General features: G+C 35.8%; 2 protein-coding genes across 3 annotated transcripts; one reads left to right on the top strand and one right to left on the bottom strand.

Annotated features, from left to right (window-relative positions):
* The first annotated feature begins 1,564 nt into the window (after positions 1–1,564).
* LOC119077611 (sodium/potassium/calcium exchanger 4-like) lies at positions 1,565–5,250 on the top strand. 2 transcript variants are annotated; one of them, XM_037184827.1, is made up of 10 exons: positions 1,565–1,645; positions 2,371–2,631; positions 2,703–2,855; positions 2,918–3,054; positions 3,107–3,137; positions 3,197–3,336; positions 3,398–3,623; positions 4,299–4,649; positions 4,711–4,812; positions 4,866–5,250. In XM_037184827.1, exons 2-10 carry the CDS (start codon positions 2,538–2,540, stop codon positions 5,189–5,191), a joined length of 1,560 nt encoding a protein of 519 aa, XP_037040722.1. In that variant the 5' UTR covers positions 1,565–1,645; positions 2,371–2,537; the 3' UTR covers positions 5,192–5,250. The 2 variants fall into 2 exon arrangements, with proteins under 2 accessions (XP_037040722.1, XP_037040723.1); XM_037184828.1 differs by lacking the exon at positions 1,565–1,645 and having other exon boundaries at positions 1,928–2,631.
* Positions 5,251–17,169: 11,919 nt separating this feature from the next.
* LOC119077612 (endoglucanase E-4-like) lies at positions 17,170–19,038 on the bottom strand. The gene is made up of 7 exons (XM_037184829.1): positions 18,739–19,038; positions 18,655–18,671; positions 18,459–18,593; positions 18,275–18,407; positions 18,040–18,220; positions 17,502–17,972; positions 17,170–17,439 (listed from the first exon to the last, which is right to left on the bottom strand). The coding sequence occupies exons 1-7, from the start codon at positions 18,956–18,958 to the stop codon at positions 17,226–17,228; spliced, it is 1,371 nt and encodes a 456-aa protein (XP_037040724.1). The 5' UTR covers positions 18,959–19,038; the 3' UTR covers positions 17,170–17,225.
* Between the last annotated feature and the right edge of the window lie 5,092 nt (positions 19,039–24,130).

The raw sequence follows: 24,130 nt of genomic DNA on the forward strand, positions 1-24,130 counted from the left end.
TCCAAATTCTTGCCGTGAATGTAGATTAGAGTGTCGTCTGCGAACAAGTTTATAAAGGCACTGCGTAGCTGTGATGGCATATCGTTGATGTATAAAATAAACAAAATGGCTCCCAGAACCGATCCTTGTGGTACTCCAAGGTCATTTTGCATTTTACTCGAAGTGTAGCCGTTCACTCTGGTTTGTTGACTACGCTCCTTTAGATAACCTTCAAACCATTTGATTACTGAGCGTGAAAAACCGAACGAACTCAATTTAGCAAGCAATCTCTTCCTGTCTATGGTTTCAAATGCACGTTTTAGGTCTAGGAATACCGCCAAAATGTCATCTCCATCCCCTCGTATATCACTCCACTTAGTGAGAACTAAATTCAACGCTGTTTCACATGAATGACACTCACGGTAGCCTGATTGAAATATGGATAACAGATCGTTTTCCTCAATGTAGGCGATTATCTGATTTTTCACCACAGTCTCAATCAGTTTTTCCAATGTGGGAAGCATATTGATTGGGCGATAGTCTTCTGGATTCTTTGGTCGATTCACTTTGGGAACTGGAGCCACAGTCGCTGTCTTCAAATCATCAGGCATACAGTCTTCAAGCGATTGATTAACAATTCGGCACACTGTTGTGGCAATAATTGGCCATGCATCAATCAAAATACCTGGACTTATATAATCAGTGTCTTTTTTGTTTTTCATCTCCATGAGGCATACTTTTAGGTATTGAATGTCGACTGGACTGAATTCGAACGTCGCTGTAGCACTAACAAGTGGGGTCTCTGTAGTGCCACTTATGCCGATACTCTTGTTAATGTTGACTATACTGCTTACGTAATATTCGTTCATCTTCTCTGCAATTTCTTCACTATCGTTGATGTTCCTGCCGTTGATGGTTATCTCACTAATCTCTCTATTACCTTTTCCGTTAAGCAGAGATTTCAAAATTTTCCATGTCTCTTTCGAATCGCCTTTTGCATTGTGTAACTTGTTTTCGATGTAATGTCGTTTTTTCTCACGAATAACGGATTGATAGGGTACGGACCCCAGTATTCGGCATAGTTTAGAATATCGGCCATCTATTGTTTAGAACAATGAAACCCAATGAAACCCATTGTTGTGGCCGATATTCTAAACTATGCCGAATACTGGGGTCCGTACCCTACTTGTTTCTCGCTAGACGGTATTTCTTCCAATTTTGGTACGTCGTATCCATCACAGCCAATGCGTAATGATGCTCTTTAATCAACCTCAGCATATTCAGTTCTTTATCAAACCATTTGTTGCAGTTGCGATTTTTCACTTTGACATCTTTCACAAACATTTGTAATGCCGTTCGGATTCTTTCGCTCAGAATGTTGGTTTGTGTGTTTAAGGTCGAATTGTGGTCTATCTCCCAGTCGAACTCACTCAATTTCTGCCGTAAAACGTCCGCATTGTAGTCCACCAGCTTCTTCACAGTCCTATGAGGTTCATGAACGTGCACTAAACCATCAATTACAATTTCAACTGTCGAATGGTCGGATGCGACTTAGTTAAATCAAAATCGTAAGTGAGTCGATGCATCTGTTTGTGCTTGATAAGATGTTCACATCGTCATTAAATAAACGAAAACTTTGATGAAAGATAGCAGATAAATCAAGATTGTAAGCCAGTCGATGCGTTTGTCAATGGATTACACAATAACGAGCTTTAAAACTAATAAAAATAATTTGGAAAAAGCGATACGAGATTAAAGGTGCAAAAAATTTGAATTGACCGTTAAAATTCCTAATTGACCAAAAAACGTTATCTATGCTACTAATCGGAACAACACCAACGTATCGTGCTTCACAAGCTAGTAGGTACTTCCAAGGCATTCATATTTGAGTAGTGACAAATTTTCACCTTTATCAATGCAATAAATTGTAATCGCATTATTGTTCTGATTGCTATTGTTTTCACGTTTCAAACATCCATTTATGACAATTGTAGTGTGTATCAAGATGCCCCCTCTACATATCAGCCGACTTCTCACTTTTACACCTTGAGCTTCAATTGGCTTACAATTGATTTTCAATTTTGATTGAATTTTCAACAAGAACGGTTTCCATCTGAAGAATATAGTTCTCTGTAATTCACAACGAAGTACATTCAGTTACTTATCCAATTCCGAATTGCTGAAAACGTTTTACAAATTGCTACCGTGAGATTTCTTGATTTTTTTTCGACTCAATAATGATAATTCAATTGTTGCAGCCGATTCAACTTGAAGTGTATGAACTATAAAACCTGTGATGTGTATATTTTGTAATAGTTTTTGTCTAACAATTTTTCGTTCTTACTGCATTAAACTCGAAGTCGTGCAATAACCGACACATTGTTTGTATAGTACGTTTAGCTAGGGATGCATTCGGTGCACGAGCTACGGTTAATAAATTTTTTTGCTATCAAGTGTTCGTTCCTATTCAGTCTCTATACAACAATGTTAAGGGATTATTGAAATAGCTGCTCGTTTACAATTTAAAAAAAGAAAGAAAATCTGTTTATCATAACAGAATGGTAAAAATAATAATTCTTCTTTGGATGACCTTATGGACTGCTCAAAATGTTGTTTCCGATGAGATTATGTATGCAGACATTGCTGACAAACGTAAGTGTGCCTCCAATGTGTAGTGGATGGAAGACGAATCCAAAAAATTTTCATCTTCCGAAACTATTTAGAAACATCAGTCAACCATTCAGACACAGAAACTAGTGCCAATCACATTCATTTAATTACTGCACTCCATGAACGATTTGCTAAAAATCAAAATCAAAGTCCAGAATGTATGGTCAACTCGTCTATCGATGAATTTCCAGACGATATTTTCACTAGTAAGTTTAAAGCTCAGGAATGTTCGATTTTGAAACGAAAGTTAATTGCTTCCTGATTTTAGATGAACAACGACTCAATGGTTTTATTGTCCTACATTTACTGGGGGCAATGTACTTTTTCACACTGTTAGCAGTCGTATGTAATGACTACTTTTTGCCGTCTGTGGAATGTATTTGTAGTGATCTTAATATATCAAAGGTAATTACAACAACTTATCTAACTTGTCCTTGTGTAACTCTGTAATTCAAAGGATGTTGCTGCCGCTACTTTCATGGCTACAGGTATGTAACAGTCATGTGTAATAAAAAAGAGTGTTCTGACACGATTGTCTAAATAACAGCAACTACAACCCCTGAATTTTTTACCAATGTCATCAGTACATTCGTCATGGATTCTGACATGGGAGTGGGTACAATAATTGGATCTCTGATGTTTAATACGCTCGGCGTTGCAGCCGTTGCAGGGATAGCTTCAGTTTCTGTTAGAACTTCGTAGAATAATCTCGATGTACGTTGACATTAACGTTGCTTTCTCCAAATAGGTAGTGAAATTAGAGTGGTGGCCCATTACAAGAGATTCGGTATTGTATTCCGTTCATCTGTTGGTTCTCATTTTATTTGCATGGGATTCCAAAATAACTTTGTACGAATCGATCGTGCTGGTCATCTTGTACTTCACGTATTTTGTGATTTTGTTTCAAAATACTCGAATTAGGAATTTCGTTACTGGACTCTTTGCCGGAAGAAGCAGCTGTCGTAAAAGCTATGGTAAGTACTTAACTTTTAAACAACAATTTAGATCCATTCATTGAACAACAATAGGAAGCTGATTTAAGTTAAATAAGAATGTAGGGCTAAAAGAGTGGAAATTTCTGAAATTTGCAGGGACTATTTTTGAGGTAATCATTTTCCAATCTTTTCTTGAATTTTCACATATTTTCCAACATTTTCCCAAAAAAAAATCTTTTCTTTTTTGGGAAAATTGCAGGAAAATTCGGGAAAATGTTTCAAAAACGTTTGTCGTGCACATTTCAAAATTGATGCTAGCCGCACAGCTATATATGTGCGTAATGTTAATGTATTTAAAAGTTTATTGGCCTTTGTTTCGCCTAAGAAAATCTATAAAAAAGATCTCTTACCGTAAGCGTAAGTGTAAACCGGTGAACATACGACGAATATTTTGTAAACAGCAGGGAGATACTTTCATTTCATATATTTTTTTCGGTGTACAATACTTCTGTATATTATCTACTTAGTCGATTTCCACACTTCTCGCCGATAAGATTTTTTAAAACGTGTTGATTGACTCAATTGAAATGAGATAGTGAATTCAAGTGTATTACTACAATCAAAGCCTGCGACTGCAACTCTTGACATTGTGACCATATCTGCACTCGAATGCAGCTCTTAGAAATCGTAATCGTCATTTCGAATTAATTACAGACTTTCCGCTTCCATCACCAAATGAAATCAATGACACACCATCCAGGTATGACCAGAACAATAATACTTCAAATCAGGAAAAACCGATTTACTACATCAACGGTGAATCAAGCTGTCAATCAGTCCATGCAGTAGACGATTCAACGGATGTAGACAGTCTGTGGTCATTCCCGAATGGGAGATGGCAGAAAAAGTTTTGGTGGACATATACGTGGCCAATTAAATTTATTCTTACGATTACGATACCGAGTCCGAAAACATACAAAAAGCTCTACCCACTGTCATTTGTTCTATGTATCGTTTGGATTGGGATCAATTCGTATCTTATAGTTTGGATGATGACCGTTGTTGGTTAGTGTTTTTCGTTGATCGTCATCGAATTTGAAACGATTCAAAATGACATTTTCTTTAGGCTACACTTTTGCTATACCCGAGAATGTAATGGGATTAACATTGTTGGCTGCTGGAGGTTGCATGCCCGAAGCAATTTCAAGTGTTTTGATGATTCGTAAAGGTAGAGATAATATCTCCGATACCTTTTCCAACGTCTAATTGTTCAATTTCCAGGCGAAAGCGGAATTGGCGTATCAAACTCATTGGGTGCAAATTCACTCGCCATATTAATGTCGCTAGGCGTTCCGTGGCTCATACGAAACCTTATTTATCAGAGTACCACTGATAAATCGTTTATTGTTTTAAATTCCTATGGCGTTGAATATACGATTGCGTCGCTGTTAGTAGCAACGATATTGTTGTATGTCGTATTAGCAATTGCAAAATATCGTCTCAATAAAAAGGTTGGATTCTCATTGTTGACTATTTACGCGATATTTTTGACGCTTGGTATCCTGATGGAGCTAGATATTTTGTTACCATCCGGTAACTGTACATAGGAAATTTTTTATTTATTTATTTTTAGTTAAATTTTTGCTTACAATAAAGATTTATGCCAAACAAACTGAAAATATTTTCTTCACCAAACTGTTCTAACAATCTGTGTGAGTATGAGTAAATTCCATTAATTGTACTCAAAGCTTGAGCTTCACGTCATTTTCGAGTCGAAAAATGTGCTGAATTGAATGAGTTTTAAGAAATCTTGCTATTATTATGGAGATGCCTCAATAGCATCGCTTTGTTAACGATGAAAGATTCTGGAGCCTAAAGAAGTACTTTGCACCCTTTGCACTCTTCGTTATAATAGTTATTTATGACATCGAGTGCGAAGTACTTTATTAGGCTCGTGTAATTATGACGCGAGGTCGCAGGCCACAGAGGCATCTAAAGTTTGCAAATTTTGCATATTATGATGCTGAGTGGCATAAATGTTATATAAGAAATGGCAATGAATATGTCTGCGAATAAATGCGACGAAATATATACCCACTAAATAAGCAACAAGCCATCTAGTTATTGATCGTTTACCGAGATCCTGCGCCCACAAAATTGTATATCAAAATGTAGTACAATCTCGCAGACATCAAAATATTCCGGATGGGTTTCATTTTAATTATCATGTCCGGAGCGATAGCGGAGGACTTGACGCAGTCTAACTTCCAAAAAAGAACGAAGAAATTTTTTTGAGACGCGCAACTATATATAGGCGAGAATTTAAGTTTCTTTCCTTTGGCCTGTATCACCACAAATCCTATTCTATCTTATTCGCGCTTCAAATACGAGCAAAACGAGCTATTACTCGACTATGTAGCTTTAAAATTGCCGGAGATACATCGTTTTGAAGTTGGTCATTTTGATAGAAAATGCACCAAATTAACGTTTTCCAAACAATCAAAATCTTTCAACTTACTCTGTATGTTTCTATCTATCTGTCTATCTATCTATCGACGGTCGATCTCGGAAACTAGTCAGCCAATCTCCATGAAATTTTGCAGGAACCTCAGGGTGGGCATAAAAATGAAAATGTGATACGCCATTACCCCAGGAAAAACCAGAATTTTGTTTTATTGGCCTCGAAGTGGTTTCTGAGTGTGGTTTTCGAGGGTCGGGAACGCGTTTTCGGCTGTAGCTTAGCTGTATTGAAACCTACAGAGGCGTGCGACCCATCAAATGAAAGGTATTCGTAACACGATTCGAACAAAAAAATAATTAAAAAAATCGGGTCAGATTCGTTTGAGCTAGAGTGATTAGAGTGACCAAATTTTGAGCTACTCGAGCGTAGGATGAAAGGACTAATATTTTTTTGGGAGATAGAGAATTACTTTCTTCGGCAAAGTCTCAGAGTTTTACGAGTAGAACAGAGGGGCATATGTGAAAAATGTCGAAAGTTGGAAATGGGTGGGTCAATTATGTTTTTAGAGGTATTTCTTGAATGGTGACAGATAGAGAGTTACTTTCTTCGGCAAAGTCTCAGAGTTTTACGAGTAGAACATAGGGGCATATGTGAAAAATGTCGAAAGTTGGAAATGGGATTTTGGAGATATTTCTTGAATGGTGGCAGATAGAGAATTACTTTCGTCAAATTTTCGATTTTCGTCAAATTTTCTGAATTTCGTCAGATTTTGGAATTTCGTCAAATTTTCGATTTTCGTCAAATTTTCAAATTCCGTCAAATTTTCGAATTTCGTCAAATTTCGTCAAATTTTCGAATTTCGTCAAATTTCGGCAAATTTCGTCAAATTTTCAAATTACGTCAAATTTTCAAATTTCGTCAAATTTTCGAATTTCGTCAAATTTTCAAATTTCGTCAAATTTCGTCAAATTTTTAAATTTCGTCAAATTTTCGAATTTCGTCAAATTTTCAAATTTCGTCAAATTTTCGAATTTCGTCAAATTTTCGAATTTCGTCAAATTTTCGAATTTCGTCAAATTTTCGATTTTCGTAAAATTTTTGAATTAAAACTGTAAACTGTTATAAAAAGCAGTGTTGACTACACTTCTAAAACGACTGATATCCCAACAAAAATCTCTTCGAGAAAAGTGTGACGCAGTCTTTGAAATACAATTTCTAAAATGAATGATATCGCTAGAGTTGACGCTTTCAGCTTCGTTACGCAAAAATTAAATTTTACACCCAATTAGTTCAAACAAGCTGGCTTAGGTTTTCTCATCATCTGCCAAATAATTTTTACAAAAAAAAAATTTAGACTGGTAACAACCAAAATTTTACCAAAAAAATCTGCGTCGCATGTGGCAGATAAATTTTCTTGCTGGTCTGTTCCTGAACATTTGCCACTTTGCGACGCAGATTTTTTTGGTAAAATTTTGGTTGTTTCCAGTCAAATTTTTTTTTGTTAAAAATTATTTGGCAGATGATGAGAAAAACTAAGCCAGCTTGTTTGAACTAATTGGGTGTAAAATTTAATTTTTGCGTAACGAAGCTGAAAGCGTCAACTCTAGCGATATCATTCATTTTAGAAATTGTATTTCAAAGACTGCGTCACACTTTTCTCGAAGAGATTTTTGTTGGGATTCATAATTCTACCAAACTAAACAGTGTATTTAGCGGTAAATAGGCACTTCCCATCATAATCACAGCACCATTCAAACGAGGACTATGATTTGAATGTTCAACTTGCCACTTTGCTTATGTTGAGCTATCACCAGCTGTAATCAACGTACAAATTACAGAATATTTAATCCGTTCTGAGGCCACGTTCGCTTTTATTTATATTCGACGAAATGCACAGCCATTCAGTCGATTGGGAGTTTCTACTAGAACATGAATTTCCATCAAATTTTCATCGTCATAAATGTTCTGTCGCCGTGTGTGCAACTACAATATCATCATCAGGAAATTGTGCTCATCAATCGGTTAAACGATTTCTTCAAATTTGACCACAACATATTTCTGGTCGATTCATCGGTAGATGTGGGACGATTTATACATCCCGTTAATCAATGTGACATTGTACCCATGAGTTCATACCGCTTTAAGTTCAGTTATGACGAGGGAATTAAAGGATTGGACAGATTGACGAGAATCAATAGCAAGAATCCGTTGATGATTATTGTAGTCGAAAGTGGTGCGCTCGAAGGGAAAGGTAGTTCGAGCCTACCAGCTCGATTCATACAATTGCATCGGCTGCAGCGAAATATGAAAATTGGGTTCTTCATTTCACGGCCGTTTGCTGACAATGTGGTGCTACAGGAATTATTCCGTTGGTGTTGGAACCATGGTTTGACGAATATTTTTATTGCGACGTTTTCGAGTCAACATGACTCCGTTGAACCGTTGAACATTTTCAAGTTCGATCCGTTCGTGAAGTTTCGTGTGATAAACGTAAGTGGCAACGAGTCGGTTGGAAACATTTTTCCGGATAAAAAGGTCAACTTCCAGCTGCACCCCCTTCTGTTTCCACCCCAATATGTGGTAACGACCTTAACAACGGAAATGCAACAAATATTCTCCCGAGCTATGAATGCGACGCAAGCTACTTCACAAGCACTGAACGACACCGACATCATTGCAATGTCGAATATAGTCTTAACTAACTGGCACAACGAAATTGGAGCTTGGACAGGCTTGAGTTTGTATCCGATTATGATGACAACATTTGTGTTTGTCGTACCGGAAGCTATTCCATTTGCGAGCATCAGTTCTTATTTGAAAACAGTTTCATCGGACAGAATGTACGGTTGGTCTACAGCCATAATAGTCTTGCTCGTAATACTTCTGACCGTGACTCGACGCAATAAACGCGAAATTTTCCGTAGTGCGGTCGATGTTATCAACTTATTAATCGGTGATAACCTGGCCATTAGATACCAGAAACTGTTACCTGCTGAAGCTACCCTCATCGTCCCATTAACGTTCATCGGATTTTTCATGGTAAATGGACTTTCGTCGATGAACCAAAGCTTTCATACTCGACCAACTATGTATAAACAAATCAACTCAATTGACGATCTGTATCAGTCTACGATTCCAATTTTGGTCCCACCTGGATACTGGGAAAACGAAATCCTCAATATTCTGAACGATCAATTTAAACAACGAGATTGGAGACGCAAAATCCGTACATTGAACACTTCGGATTTGAATCGAGAAATTTACTTGCGAAACTCTTCTATATCATTTCTCACATTGGATAAAGCGGCGAAAATTTTGATAGCAAGCCAGAGGCGGTGGGGCGTACGAGGATATCGTGTCATTGGTGAATCCACAGCATTCACGAAAAAGTTGCATTCATTCTATGTGAACGAAAATTTTCCATTCATTGAATGTGCTAACGACGTAACACTCCGAACGCAGAGTGCGGGACTATTGATAAAGTGGAGCAATGACGAAATGGACAACCAATCGAAAGTTATCAATGTCGATCTGAACAAAGTTCCCGACACGGAACACCTTCCTGAACAGATTTTTATCGTTTATGGTTGGATTGCTGGTTGTGTAGTGTTTAGTATAGAAATTGTTTGGTCAGCATTGTCGTCGGTGATCATCAGACGATTAAGGTGAAATGGCTTTGATAATTCTGTGTCATAGTTTTTGGAAGTGCGTGGGGATAATAACTGGTTTTTGACTACAGTCGAACTATACCGCGCTTTTTATGTTTTTGTGGTTTAGCCTAACGCTGCAAATTTTGCCATTTTTCGCGGAAAATTTACGGGAAAGCGATTTGTAAACTTCTACGATCAAATAATGGAAGCTCCTCCAACTTTTCATTATTAAAATATAAATGAAGAGCAAAACGACGTAAGTGCGATTATAGCTCTAAGAAGGTGATTTCTTCTCAGCTAATTTTATTTTTGTTAAATGAAATTCCAATGAAGCGTGTTGTGAGCAGCGATTTGAACTACAAACTCAGTTATGATGACTATCAAATTAATTAAATTTATTGGATGAACATGATAACAGAACGATTAGTAAGTACTTTCTAAACCATCTGAATTGAATATTGCTTAAGTTAAGGGTAATGTACACATGGCTAAATTGTTGCCTACATTTTGGCGCAAAACTGTTATTGTTTTGATGGTAATTTTGGACTCGAGTCATTTTTGGAAAAAGTACGTGCATCGTTTGGTGTTAAAATGTGTTAGCTAACAGTAAAAAATTGAAATGTCAACGGACCTAGGTCCGAGAAACCTCGATATTTCACGAACATTTTCATATATTTTCAGTTTTCTCGGACCTATATCTTTATTAACATTTCAATTTTTTACTCAAAGCTACCCCATTTTAACACCAAACGATTTTCATACTTTTTCCAAAAAATGCGAGTCCAAAATGATCATCAAAATAATAATAATTTTGCGCTCAAATGTAGGCAACAATTTACCCATGTGAAGATTGCTCTTAAGACGAATCGTTTCAACACTAAATTGTAGCTTAAAGTTCGAAAAAATGATAACTTCCTGGAAAAAGGGAGACCATCGTCTTGTGTCAAGAAATGTTGAGTGTTGCTTTGAGTAAGAAATGATAAACGTCTGTGGTGAAGTAACCTACTACGAGAAAACATAATAGCATAATGAATGAGAGTCACTCTTTCATATATGATAATAGTTCACTAAACTTGGTACAAATTCTGAGTTTTGTCATTGTATGCTACATCACAACAAACACTTATCAATGTTCCTTAAAGCCAACACTGCTTGACACAAAACGATGGTCGCATTTTTATCATTTTTTCGCACAAATTTAGACTATAATTCAGTGTTGTGTCGATTCGTCTTAATTTCTACGTCGTTTTATCGTTTCTCTTGTAAGAAATTTTTGAGTGTAAATGGTTCAGATATAAACTAAGTATTGTGACGGGTCTTTGGTTAAGTGGTCTGCTGAATAACAGTATAAATATGGTGGAGATGCCCTAGTATTCATGTTGTAAGTATTATGTGAAGAAACGAAAGAGAAATATACTTAACGTTCTAAGTGTTAGAGAGTGTCCTACTCAATGAATAACATATTTACTTTTGGAACATCATCAGATGCAAATTGATTTCTCTCTAAGGCTTCCCGCTTAGGAAAATCAAGTTTTCCCCATTTCGTTGGGATTGTTTCAAATAAATCATATACTCAAACAGAACTGAAATTTAAGAAGAAATTGATTAAAGTGAGCTTAATTGATTGATAAAAGTTGTCTTATTTACTATTGCTGCTGATCTCGCAAAATGTAAATAGGTACAGGTATCAAGATGCCTTAAATTAATCTCTAGAAAAAAAAACCGTTCATGAATGAAGATGAAATTATACAGGCACTCAAAAAAAGTGAGACTTTACACTGACATTGAGATGTTCTAATACTATCTTTGACACATCTTAAATCTAAATTATTTCCCAATGTATAAAGCATATTCAAACGTTTTTGTTGTTGTTAATGAATCGACATCAAGAACCGTTTTTTTTTTCTCTCGCAACAATAAATTATTAAATCGACTTCGGATTGTGTCATTGTCGGTGCCAGTTAGTCTCCAAAATATAATTGAATACGATTTTGTTCATCATTTTGTAATAAACATTTATGTGAGCGAGATAGAGTGTGCAAAGTGAAAAATTCTTTAGAAATGTGCCGATGAGCATGTAAGTAGCCTCATAATACTAAATAGAAGAAATCTGAACGACGATCAGTCAATTATATCATAACCACCAGATGTTTCGCAAAATGAATTAATTATTTCTTATTAACTAGATGGGAGACTCTGGACCACAAAAAGTGTTTTAATTTCGGTTAAATAATAATTATTTTTTTGTAATTGTAATGGGTGTGTAACTATTGTTGAGGGATTGGAGCTAGAAGAGGCTGAATGGCAAATCATGGAGAATGATGTCACATCGAAATTGATATGGGAAAGTTGCAGGTAATTGGTAATATGCTAATTCTTATCGTAACAAAAAAAGATATAAAATTTGAATAAGCAAAAAAAAGGACTAGCGAGTCCTACATATCAATGTCAAATAGTCACAAAGCTAACCTCAAAAAATGAAAGCTTCATATAAATTTTTTTTGACATTATGGTTAGCTTTGTGCAAATGGCAGCTTATTTGGCGTCACAAACGACATTGACAATGATCTATATTCTCATACAACGATAACATATTATAACATACACAATAGACAGACTTTGCGCAACATGACGTATAACTTATGGGCAACAGAAGTATTTTTAACTAGCGGTGGCAATGGATGGACTTCTGTTAGTCCTCATCACTTATAGTTTGAACGTGAATAATCGACAAAAAGTGTTCATGAGGAAAACGTTGTGGTTATGAGGATCAATATGTCACACGGTGAGTGACCTACTACAACACACCGACATTTTTGTTTGTCTGCCACGGAATGGCAGCACAAACGTACGTCAAAAATTAAATAGGTTTGTGAAAATTCTGAAAATAAGTAATGGAAAGTTTGGAATTTAGAGTGGAAATTGAATTTTTAGGATAGTTGCGTTGCGGAATACTTGGCAGACCTGGATCCACTTCAATTTAATTTTTTATTATTTTGTTTGCATTTATGACTTCTAAAACCACTGAATTTTTGGAAGTGGGTGGGTGGAATTCTTGGTGTTCAATTTCTCCCATACTTCTGATGCAGTTTTACAATCTTGGACATGCTTACAGCTGATCGGATCTATCAGCAAAATTAACTTTGATTTGGCTTTGGTTAATTTTTCCTCATCAGCTTTGTCTCCTTTTATGCATTTCCATAGATTTTCATGCTCTAGGTAAGCCTGCACTGCGAATTTCCATGTGGTAAAATTGTCGCGACCGATGAGTTTAGCAATGGCGGGCAAAAACTGTGTGCTGGATGCCATGATGAGTCAGCACATACGTAACTTTTACAATACACGACGCACTTGAACGAAAAAACTGACAAAACTAATCGTTCACTATTTTAACTCCACTCAAGTAGCATAAATTCCTTTTTTAAGCAATAACTAATGCCCATAACCTGTGAGAAAACACCAGGGGTTCATGGTTAGGAACTTGAATAAAATACGTGTGCTCTTGAGAAATGACAAAGAGATAATGTTTTATTGATTTTCAGGTTGGCTCGATATAAAACTATAGGGTCGGTATGTAGATACTTGTTATGAATTAAGTTGTTAACGTTACACTAGTCCAGCACATAACAACAATTTTTGCTGGATCAGATTTTTTTTCCATTGGTTACCCCCTAAGTCAACACTAACTATTTTCGCTGATAAATAACGGGAAAAGGTTGCTGATACCTCAGAGGAGACCTGTGTGATTAGCATTTGAGACTCTATTCAATCAATACCCAGATAGATTAGAGTGTTTGGAAAGCTTTTTCAATTGAGAATCTGAAACCCATATCAAAGATCCTCTTGTTCCCCACTCTCTTGCCTAACTTCCACTACTTACTAGTCCCAAACCTTAGTTTCCTTAGTAGCCACTAGCACTTACGAAGACAATAAATCAAAATAAACATCCGCGTTCGTATAATTTATTAAAGTCTGTTCAGTTAGGTATCGTTGCAATCCATTCTGATACGACACCCAATGCTCATTTTACGATGTCATACCACGACACCAACTCAATATAAATATTCGCACTTATTCCGTACAAATTCTATTATCTATCAATTTAACTCCATTTATTACTGAATGATATTGTTTTTGCATACATCGACAGCAGCGGCAAAAAATAAAAAAAAATAAAAACCGGTGTGTGTGTGTAAACATCCGTGGGTGAAAGATTTTCATTGACCTGAACATCGTGAATGAACCATTCATAACATATAAGTTTTATTACATTGTATACAACATTCATTTCTAGCCTTTTTACACACCTAATGCAAAAACAACGAATATCAAGTTATGTTTATAATGTCCATCCATTCATATATGTTTACAATATTAATGAAAAAGATAGCTTTGAGCCAGCATATTTAGTTAAACTAACATTGAGACACAACCAGAAATAAATTTAGCAGATATATCATATTTGTGTACGGCTTTTATCTTTTGTCCATGGCAAATGAATGGGAGCTTCTCGTCGATATGGTAAACTGAGTGTTGTCGTAAGCTACACTATTTAGTATGTGTATCGTACAGCTGTTCGTGTATTCAATAAAATGATTTGTGGAAAGAACATTTTCAAAAATCATGTAACAGCACAGCAATTTATTAGCAGACATTGTCGTAGGTCGCTTTTAGGGTGGTGCACTGATTGCAGTATAGAGTTTGAAATGTGCCTCGGAGCTTCCGCATTTTTTTTTTGTTGCAAGTCATTTTTGAAAACATGTATAGGTGGTAATCTTGTAGTACACACTCAAAAAATTGTCGCCCAGACTTGTGCGCCGGCCGGACAGGATAAGCTTCAGATGGTTGTCGTTGATGATATTTTTCATTTATCAAAATTTAGCCAGGATACACGGATAGAAATATCGACCTAGATCTTAATCTACTTGAGCGAACAGTGCACGATGGAATCTTTTTTGGAATTAAAATTTAATTCCCACGGGAATTACTTTCGTTTTACAACAAATCATTAGGGCCTAGAGAGATTAGATTTTGATTTTTTTAAAGTCCAAAATTCAGACTTTTCATTTGTATGTGAGCTATGTGTGTATGTGAGAACATGTAACAATTCCTTACATACCCGGAAGGGATTAAAAGTTGAAAAGTATCTGTTTCGTGTGTTCAATGACCTCGGCTTTGCCTCGTATAAACCAAATTCACATAAAAACCCCAATTTTCAATTTTGATCCCTTGTTATGTAATAGTTATTTACATGACTAGGTATAAAAAGATGAAAAGTAGAGTTTTCGTGTGAATTTTGTTGATCCGAGGCGAAGCTGAGGTCAATAAACACACGAAGAGACTTTTCACTTTTATTCCCAGTTATGTAATGGATTTTATCACATACGCGCGGTGTTCGGATGTCAAAGTTACTTAAGTAGAAGAATAATTCAAAAATTACAATCCTGGTCTATGTTGTTGTCAGCAAGCCTCGACTTCTTCATGACAAGTGTGTAATATATATTATATGCTGATGGCGTCGAAAGACGTGCTTCAAACATGAAAAGTACGGTTTTCGACGCATGTAGCACGTAAAATACTATTGAACCGAACGAAAGCATCAAGACCTCATATTCTCACTTAAAATTTACAAAAGAGTAAGAAAAAGGTACAGGGGACGTCAGTGAAATTGAGACATGAATGTCATTCAGCTGTTTTTCGTGGTAGTGATAAAAGTGCAGCTGAAAAGTATCTGAAGGAAATTCATGTTTAAATTTCACTGACCTTTCCTGTACACTGGCTCTTTCTGTAACATGAGTTCATCATTTCATTTTCAACTCATTTAACCGAGCAATTTAACTTTTCACTGCATTGATCGTTTCGGAATTATGAGAAAGAAAGGAAATAACATTGAAGCACAATAACGCGAAAATATTGCGCGCAAATTAATTGAATAAATGCGCGTCTTTTCTAATTTCGCAGAACTGTAAACGAAAAAAATAAATGAAATGAAATTATTACCAAGTTCAATATGCACATAAATTAATTTAATCCAAAAACTACTGAATGTGGTGATTGGTTATTTTTATTGATAAATTGAAGTAAATGAGTTGAAGCACTCAAATTTAATTTCGTTTAATTATTTGCTAAATGCGTAGGCAAGTAAATTAATTTTTTTTTTTTTTTTTTATGATTGTAACTTACGACTCAATGTTGATACACAATTTAAGCGATTTGGAAATCAGCCGCATCACTTTATGCCGTCCGACCACATCGTTCACACACAATATAATAATATTTTTGAAAAGGATCAGACTTCTTTTATGATTATGGTTCATCAAATTTAGTGTTCAGACATAAAAATACTGGTATTTGGTCAACGGCACCATGTCACCTCTATACAAAATATTGAAAATTGGTTTTCGACAGTGATTGTGCATACACATCCAACTTTGCTGAATATCCTAATATAAGAATCGAGTGTGAACTACAGGGAGAAACGATTAAGAAACCAACCTGAAAAGGCCCATAAAACAGCGGGTAAACCATTGTTACTATACGCAATAAATCAAAAACGTTTTTAATGCTCAAGTACCCATTTCAATCGGCTTTATGCAGATGTTGCATCCATTCATCGTGTAGCATGTTATTGCCCAAAGTGTTAATTTATTCCACATATCGAACTATAAATGCGAATATTAATTTAGTTTCGATCGTTAAATTGACAATGCATTTCGATCCACCAGAGGAGGTAGATATAATTTTTCAAATGTCAAGGATTGAATTTTGTTATCTTTTCGTTGGTTTTCGTATGCTAATTTTCGGGTTAGCCGTTAAATTTGTGATATGGATCAGTGTTGTTCAGACGATTATATATTTCTTTCGAATCTCAATTCATCCAATTTTCTTCTATTATTTCCTTATTATTTCTTTGGTTTCTTTTAGAGCTGAGTGTGCAGTGTGCATACTGAATCAACTGTCCAAGTTTTTCGACCAAATGTCCAGCCCATGCCCAACCTAAAACCATTGTCCACTAAAAGAATTTTTAATTTTTTGATTACAGGAAAGGGCGGGCGAATCTCAGCCGAAATTTGCTTCAGCTGATTCACTCATACAAATAAAACTGGTTATGCATGTTTATACGTTTCTGCTCCAATCACGCACATGCGTGTAATGTTAAGTATAAACCTCGGTATAAACACTCATAGCCAGTTTTTTGTTGTATGAGTGAAGCAGCTAAAAATCAGCTGAAGCAAAATTATACTGAACTTTGATTGCCCTTCCATGTAATTCAATTGATTTTACACAATCTTCTTTAGAGACAAATTTTATGGATTACTCACCCACCTCTAGGTTCTTTCTAAGTGAGCTAAAATCCTACAATTACCAATAAGGAATATGGTTTCCACTTAATTACGATTATCGATTCGGGCGTGTGTCTCTTATCTATAAAAAAAATTCAAAGTTAAATTTATCAAATCAACCAAAACACTCTTTATTTCTGCAAGCGTGTACAATGTTTCCGATAAACAGGCCTGATAGAAGTGGAACTTAATTGTAAAGATAAGTAAGTTCGGCTAATGCAGATTGAAAGCCGGCATTGTAGTCAAGCGTCACCTCGTTGGCCACGTAATCAGCGCGATCGTCAACGTAATTATCGTATCTATCCGGTCCCCCAACAAGTGCCCCGTTCAAAATTTGTGGATTCGGACCAGGTGCCGAGAATGCTGACCAATTACATGCAGCCGGAAGATTTGGACAAGATCTAAGGGTATAGACTTCATCAAAACGCGATGAACGATATCATTTAAACATAAAAGTACTAACGATGCGGCATGATGTGGTCGTTGCGGTGGATTGACACCATATCCTACCACAAAGCTTCTTCCTGCATCGCCGAGGATATAATCGATTTGGGATTTTGCAAATGTTCTGTAAGCGCTGGCGTTTATACCAGCACTAGCTGCCTGAAGGCATATGTACGCCACATTAGACGCATGACGCAATGATCCCCACTCGCTAATGAAAGCCAGTCCTTTTGGTGTTCGGGGAACTGTGTGTACAGCCCAGTCACAGAACGATCGTGCTGCGTTGACGTATTGAGCAGAACCATCGATTTTGGCTAACAAAATTTGAGCATGTGCTTGCTTCCAGTCCCAAGAGGCTTCACTTGGTCGGCCGCCTAGTGAAAATTCTGTCCACCATCTGGTGTAATCTTGTCGGAATTTATCTTCTCGAGTAGCTCTGTATAGCCAAGCAGCTGCCCAGAGAAATTCGTCTCCGTATCCAGTATAAGAGCTATCAAGAAACAGTGACTCGGGTATAGCATACTCTACTCTAGATTTACTATTCGATTTGGATATACTTGTAAAATTCTCGAACCACAGGGAAAGAGTCGCTGTATTTGCCACGATATGTGGTTGCGTACAAATAGAGTTGCTCAGCATGACGTAATAGTGTTGCACCATATGCTGTTTCTCCGTTATCTAAAAATACCATCGCTCCAGCTGCCATAGCGGCAGCTTGTTCTCCGGCGACTTCAGAGGCTATGAAACGGTAAAATTACAGCACATTCTACGTTACAATTAATTACAGCATACCAGGTAAAGTAGTGGTTGCTCTTAACGTTGGACGTGGATTGCTTCCTGCCCACTGTTCAGGACGACCCCAAAAGCTATGATCCTCTTGACCATCACCGACTTGCACATACAATACGTTAGCGCTTGGATGGGTCTAGGGAGGGCGTTAGATGCTGGTTATATAGTCGATTTAGCTCTAATTTACCTTGATCATATAATCCATTCCCCATCTCAAACATGCCAAGGCATTCGTCCACTGTCCTGCTTTTTGGTATCCTTGTTTCGAGTCATACATACCCCATGCCAACATTGTCATTGCAGAGGCACCGGGAAAACCGAACTTAAAAATTGTTGGAATCACTTTTCTATACTTTCGATATGCCAGTCTTTAGCTAACTAACCTTTACAAAGTCTCCAGCTGGCATCCAATCGTTTAAATTAAATTTTTTTTTTGTAAAATGGCTGTCAAGTAGGACAAGACTTACCGTCAAAATAACCCCCAGAAAGGTCTTCATTGCTAGTTCCTCTATCCGTGATGAATGAGTCTCCTCTCCATGGAATTCGATTGTTTGTTGGCAGCAATCCAGTTCTTTGAGCTTCGTAGAACAGCAAAGATTTCTCTACTACTTGACCGTAATTGTAATTACCAGCTAGTGACAATGACACTAGTCCTAGTAACAGAATAGCCACTCTAAATACCTCCATTAAATATGTTTCTTTGTTGACAAAATCAAGTTTTCCTCTGTTTTTAACTGTTCTGCTCAGATATATAGAGAAATCTGCCGTTGCGCTGATATATCTCTAAATTGATACCTTCAGTACTTCAAATAAAATTTTGATAGAGTCATTGTAAGACAATCGCTACTTGAAATAGAGACAGAGCTGCAGTCAGGTACAAGAAAAATGTCTTTCGAAATAACTATGGGGAACTTGTTCAATCCGTTATTGTCAGATCTTATTGTCTTGAAATTGTAGGGTGGGTGCACCAGTCTTCGAACTTTCACCAGTACCCAAACACCTATTGCTCTTTCACCCACCTTTTTTTTAAATAAATATAAGAACAATATTATTCATATCCGACAATTGTTGTCGTCCTAGATGACAAGATTGTACCAAAAGACTTATTACTATATACACATAGCAACGGGAAGGTACCAGTTTGACAGTATACAACAAAAGAAAGATTTGATTTGACGTTGCGCATAATTCAAATTTTTCTTTTGTTATACCGTCAAACCTGGCAGAACGAACAACAAAGAAAAAATGAATTAGGTATCTAGCTTCGCCTATGCTGACTAGAGATATTGTCTCGGAGACAGTCTTAGTTTAAAATTTACATACTCAACACTGTAAAATGCTCTGAGGCTCGGATTTTTCAGGTCAGTCACTTTTTTGATTCCGAGCCTTAAAATGTTCCATAAAAAATGCACTTCCATTGTACTCTATTGTTTTCGTCTTATCGCAATTATTTTGTGTTATGTTCACACCTTTTTATCTCAGCGAAACAGTAACCGCCCTACAAACATAAAACTGAAATACTGGCCGCCCAACAAACAGACCTGAGTTATCTCACTTTCGTTAAAAAACCACAAATGTCTCACTACTTACTAAAAGGAATTAAATTTCTAGTTCCTCTTTCTCTCATTAAAATATCCACACCGTAAATTACAATAATTTTTTTTTTTCGTCGCTGTTTTATGCAAATATTATTTTTTGTATTTCAACCATTTAAAATAAAACGCAAACAACTCAATACTTTCGGCTTTCGCGAAGGTGTTCCATTAACAGTTTTTCGCCTACGACTTACAAATCTCAACTTTATCTTCTTCGATAATTAATTTTGCCGCATTTTCAACTTTACAAAATGAAAATGTCGATTATTGAATGAAATAAACATGCACTGGGTATAATATGAATAAAAAGTCGTGTATTATTATTTTGATGCGTGTTTTCGCATAAAATTCTTTCATTCCGAAACAGATGGTCAATTTGCTGTTTATTATGTACAGTTGTGTGTCGTGTCGGTATGGTTTTTAATTTGTGAAATCTTTATTATGTAATAAATGATATAGTTTAGCAAAGAGGTTACTCAATAAACTGTTGCTTTAGAAACGGCATGGCAAGTGCATCACAAAAACGTCATTAAATCTTTTACTTCATTTGTGTTAACACAGATAGTTAGATAAAAAATCTTGTACTTCAATATTTTCAACATTTTGCTACATGAGTTCTTCGTCAATGTCATAGTTGTCGACAGCCAGATGACTATCAGTTCGATAAAAAAAATCTTTTACTTCAATATTTTCAACATTGTGATTATATAAGCTCTAAGTTTATGTATGTCATCGTTCTCGATAGCCAGATGACTAGCCGTTTCCATAAGGTTTTGAAGAAAAAGAAATGAATTCACAGAAGGATGAAGAGTGAAAATTCTGTGGTTTGAGATCTATATTGAAAACATGTGTGACACAGTCTCCGACACAGCATGTATAGTGACTCAGATTGATATAACAAACATCAATAATTTTGTTTTTTTTTGTGTTACATCACTTTATGAAAAGCACCATATACGAAATGTTAACAAAATATAAAAATTGAAAATGTCATTCCGTTCGATTCATCAAATTGTTCACACAAAACTTATTTTCTTCGGCAATAAATTTCGAGACACCTCGTCCAAGCTTATCTTGCTGAAAATTGGCGTGAGTGTAGTTCATGGTGTTCGCAGCCCATTCGTTTAACAACAGAAAAAAAAATGGTTATTTACTATAAGCAAATTTAATTCGCATCTAAAACTTCCACTACTCGTTTTCAATATTGAATGTTGTAAAAAGACATTTTTACGATTAAAGCAAACAAAATTTAATATGCAAGGAAAACAAATAACGTTTTGTTGTCGATGGACTGTAAGCATATAGTTATAGTGGAAGAGACCGGTAATTGAATAAAAACAAACAAAAGCACGGTAAGGTCGATGATGTTTAGGTGGCAAAGAGTGATACTGAATTTGTTGTTATATATTTTCATTGATAAATTCAATTTCGCGTTTTTTGTTGTTGGTGTAATGCAATCATTTTTGCTGATTTTTTTTTTTCATTTTTTAACTTTTATAAAAACAAATAGGTTCATGTGGTGAAAGTTTTTTTTTTCTGATGAAAGAGGCGTTTTACGATGTTGTTTGTTCGCTTCGTGTGTTTGAATGCAATTTTTAAAATGAAGTCAAAGTGACGTCACAGTTTTTTTTTATTTCAATTTTGTTGACCGAAGACAATTTTGGTTGCTTCTGTTCATCAGTAGGTCACTCCCAGACGTATATTTCTATTTCGCTGGGAGTTCTTTTTCTTCAATAGGTAAGGTTTTTAGAGGTACATACATAAGGATATAAGGACTTTCAAGAATTTTACTAAAATCAAGCTTCAATGCATAGAACAACATTTGAAGTAAAAGATGGGTACCGTTTATCGATCAAAAGTAAAACGGATTGATCTCTGTCTACTTTTTGTGTTCTCAATTTTCTTGTGCGGCAAGATCTTTAATCAATCATAAATAAGGCATAAATTAAATACGACTCGTGTGACAACTTGTCACTCATACAAGTTCTCTATTACTCTGTTTGATCGCCTTTTTGTTAAGGCCAGTTCATGGTCGCATATATCGCAAAAATCTATGCGAGTATGAACTGGCCTTAAATTTAATCAGTCAAGATGCGATTTAATTCTTAAGCTCTTCTGCGGAATTGTTTAGAAAGTGGACACACAAAGCCGGAAATTTTGATGAGCTTCAAAAAGTGACACCTGGCGAATGATTTTCTTTAGATTAGTCTGTGGTGGCAGTAAATCACGGACTTTTGAACCTCAACTACTAGCCAAAAAAGAGATGTTAAGATTCAACGATTCAGCGGTTTTTGGCAGGGCTGTGTGGGCGTATAAAGAAACCATCGTTAAAAAATAGTTCCAACGAAGCCTGGTCCACTTTCAAAAAAATCCCTCTTTACATTTTTACCATAAAATCAAGACGGATAGTCAAAACATGCAATAAAATCAAGAAACAAAAGAGCAAATAGTTGTTACCCCCTCTATAGTCCTAGCAAAGAGTGAACCGCAAACCATAATTATTGTATGTGAATTACGGATGTATGTTAAAGTTACAGTGGTTTGTAGTGGATTTCATTAAAATTATAAATTTTAATTTGATTAAAGAATAACAATGTGTTGGCAGTGATCACATCAATGAAAATTGAGTAAATCATGTTCACCACAGAACATAAATCAATTTCAGAAATTGGATCTATTCCACTGGGCACGAAACCACGTATGCGCGTTTACATAATTTTATTAGTTCTTTTTATTATATTTACGTATTTCAACACAAATTTAAAACCTAGTGTCTCTGTAACACCGAAACACCTTTATTAATGTAAACTCAACTGTTCCCAATTGTGTCATAATCCAGAATGACGCGATTTCCAACCAATCATATTTAGTTGACGCGTCATTCCAATCATGTGACATCAATTCAAACCAATCATTCGTCATTACTAATTTTCAATCACATTGCAACCCTAACGTTATCCATGTTTGTATAACACAAACCAATCAACCAATCAAATTAATTCTGACATCATTTCAGACCAATTTTATTTCTTGAAATCATCAATCTGGCCGTCCTTAAATTGATATATTGTTAATATGTGATCAACCATTTTTAATTGTTAGATCATCCCTTAAAAAGGAATCAACAAGTTAACCACAAACCAGAAAATTCGAGGTGAAACAACAACGGAAAATCTTGTCCCACCATTCACATTCGAATGCCATTCGCTCATATTCTCCATTCATTCGCTCATGTTTTTCCATCGTTCGGTCCATTCATTTGCTCATATTTTCCATTCTTTCGCTCTTATTTACTATTCATTCGCTCATACTTTCCTCCATTCGCTCACATTTTCGCTTCATTCGACCACATTTTCCCGTCATGCGCTCATAATTTGGGCACGTTCCTTCCAATAATTTGCTCATATTTCCCTACATTAACTCCAACGGCGAGTGAAGCCTGTCCCACCCTTGTTACCCTTGTTGTTTCCCCCTTGAGAAAATTTGGCGGTTTTCAGAATTCCGTGTGCGTAAGAATGTAAAGGCGAATTTACACCTTCAGAACGTATATCGGACCATACCTGTTTCGGCTGGTAAATGCATATAGAAAATTCGTATCTTAAGAACGTATCGTGTGATATTACCAATCTGATATCAAGACAGATACTGTTCTCATGGCTGTCACCATCAAAATTTCTTGATAGAAGCGATAAGATGAACCGCATTATAATAGTTCACCTGTTTTTATTCAAACTGCGCATTTATATTACTCTGTGTCGTCATCCACCAAAAAAGAACATTAAATTCGTATACTGCTTAATTCTTCCAGCGATCCATTCATACTTTTACGATTATTAAATTCAAACAGAACTACAGTGATATACATGTATATATTGTGGGTACACATATTTTGTATCGAATGGAAACAAAAAAAATAATTTCGTTGCTAATAGCCAGCATGTCTGAAGAAAAATATTTTTTTTTAAATATCTCTTATAGTTCAATATTCACAAAGCAAATAAAAAAAAAAAAACATTCGCATGTGAGTCGTGTCAGCTCACTTCGAGTGTGAAGCTCTAATATATTTATGATTCATAAAACTTGACATTGAACGAAATGTTATGTTCGCTACGAGTTAAAAATTTTTAATCATGCGGTTCAATCTATAAAATATAATAAACATATCATCATAAATTCATATCATTTGGGATGACATAACGCATTCAATGGTTGTTGTTGTTGTCGCTCATTGAATGAAAATTATAATTCGATTGTCTGTATTTAA

The sequence above is a fragment of the Bradysia coprophila genome, unplaced genomic scaffold (assembly GCF_014529535.1).
Source record: "Bradysia coprophila strain Holo2 unplaced genomic scaffold, BU_Bcop_v1 contig_24, whole genome shotgun sequence".
Classification (NCBI taxonomy): domain Eukaryota; kingdom Metazoa; phylum Arthropoda; class Insecta; order Diptera; family Sciaridae; genus Bradysia; species Bradysia coprophila.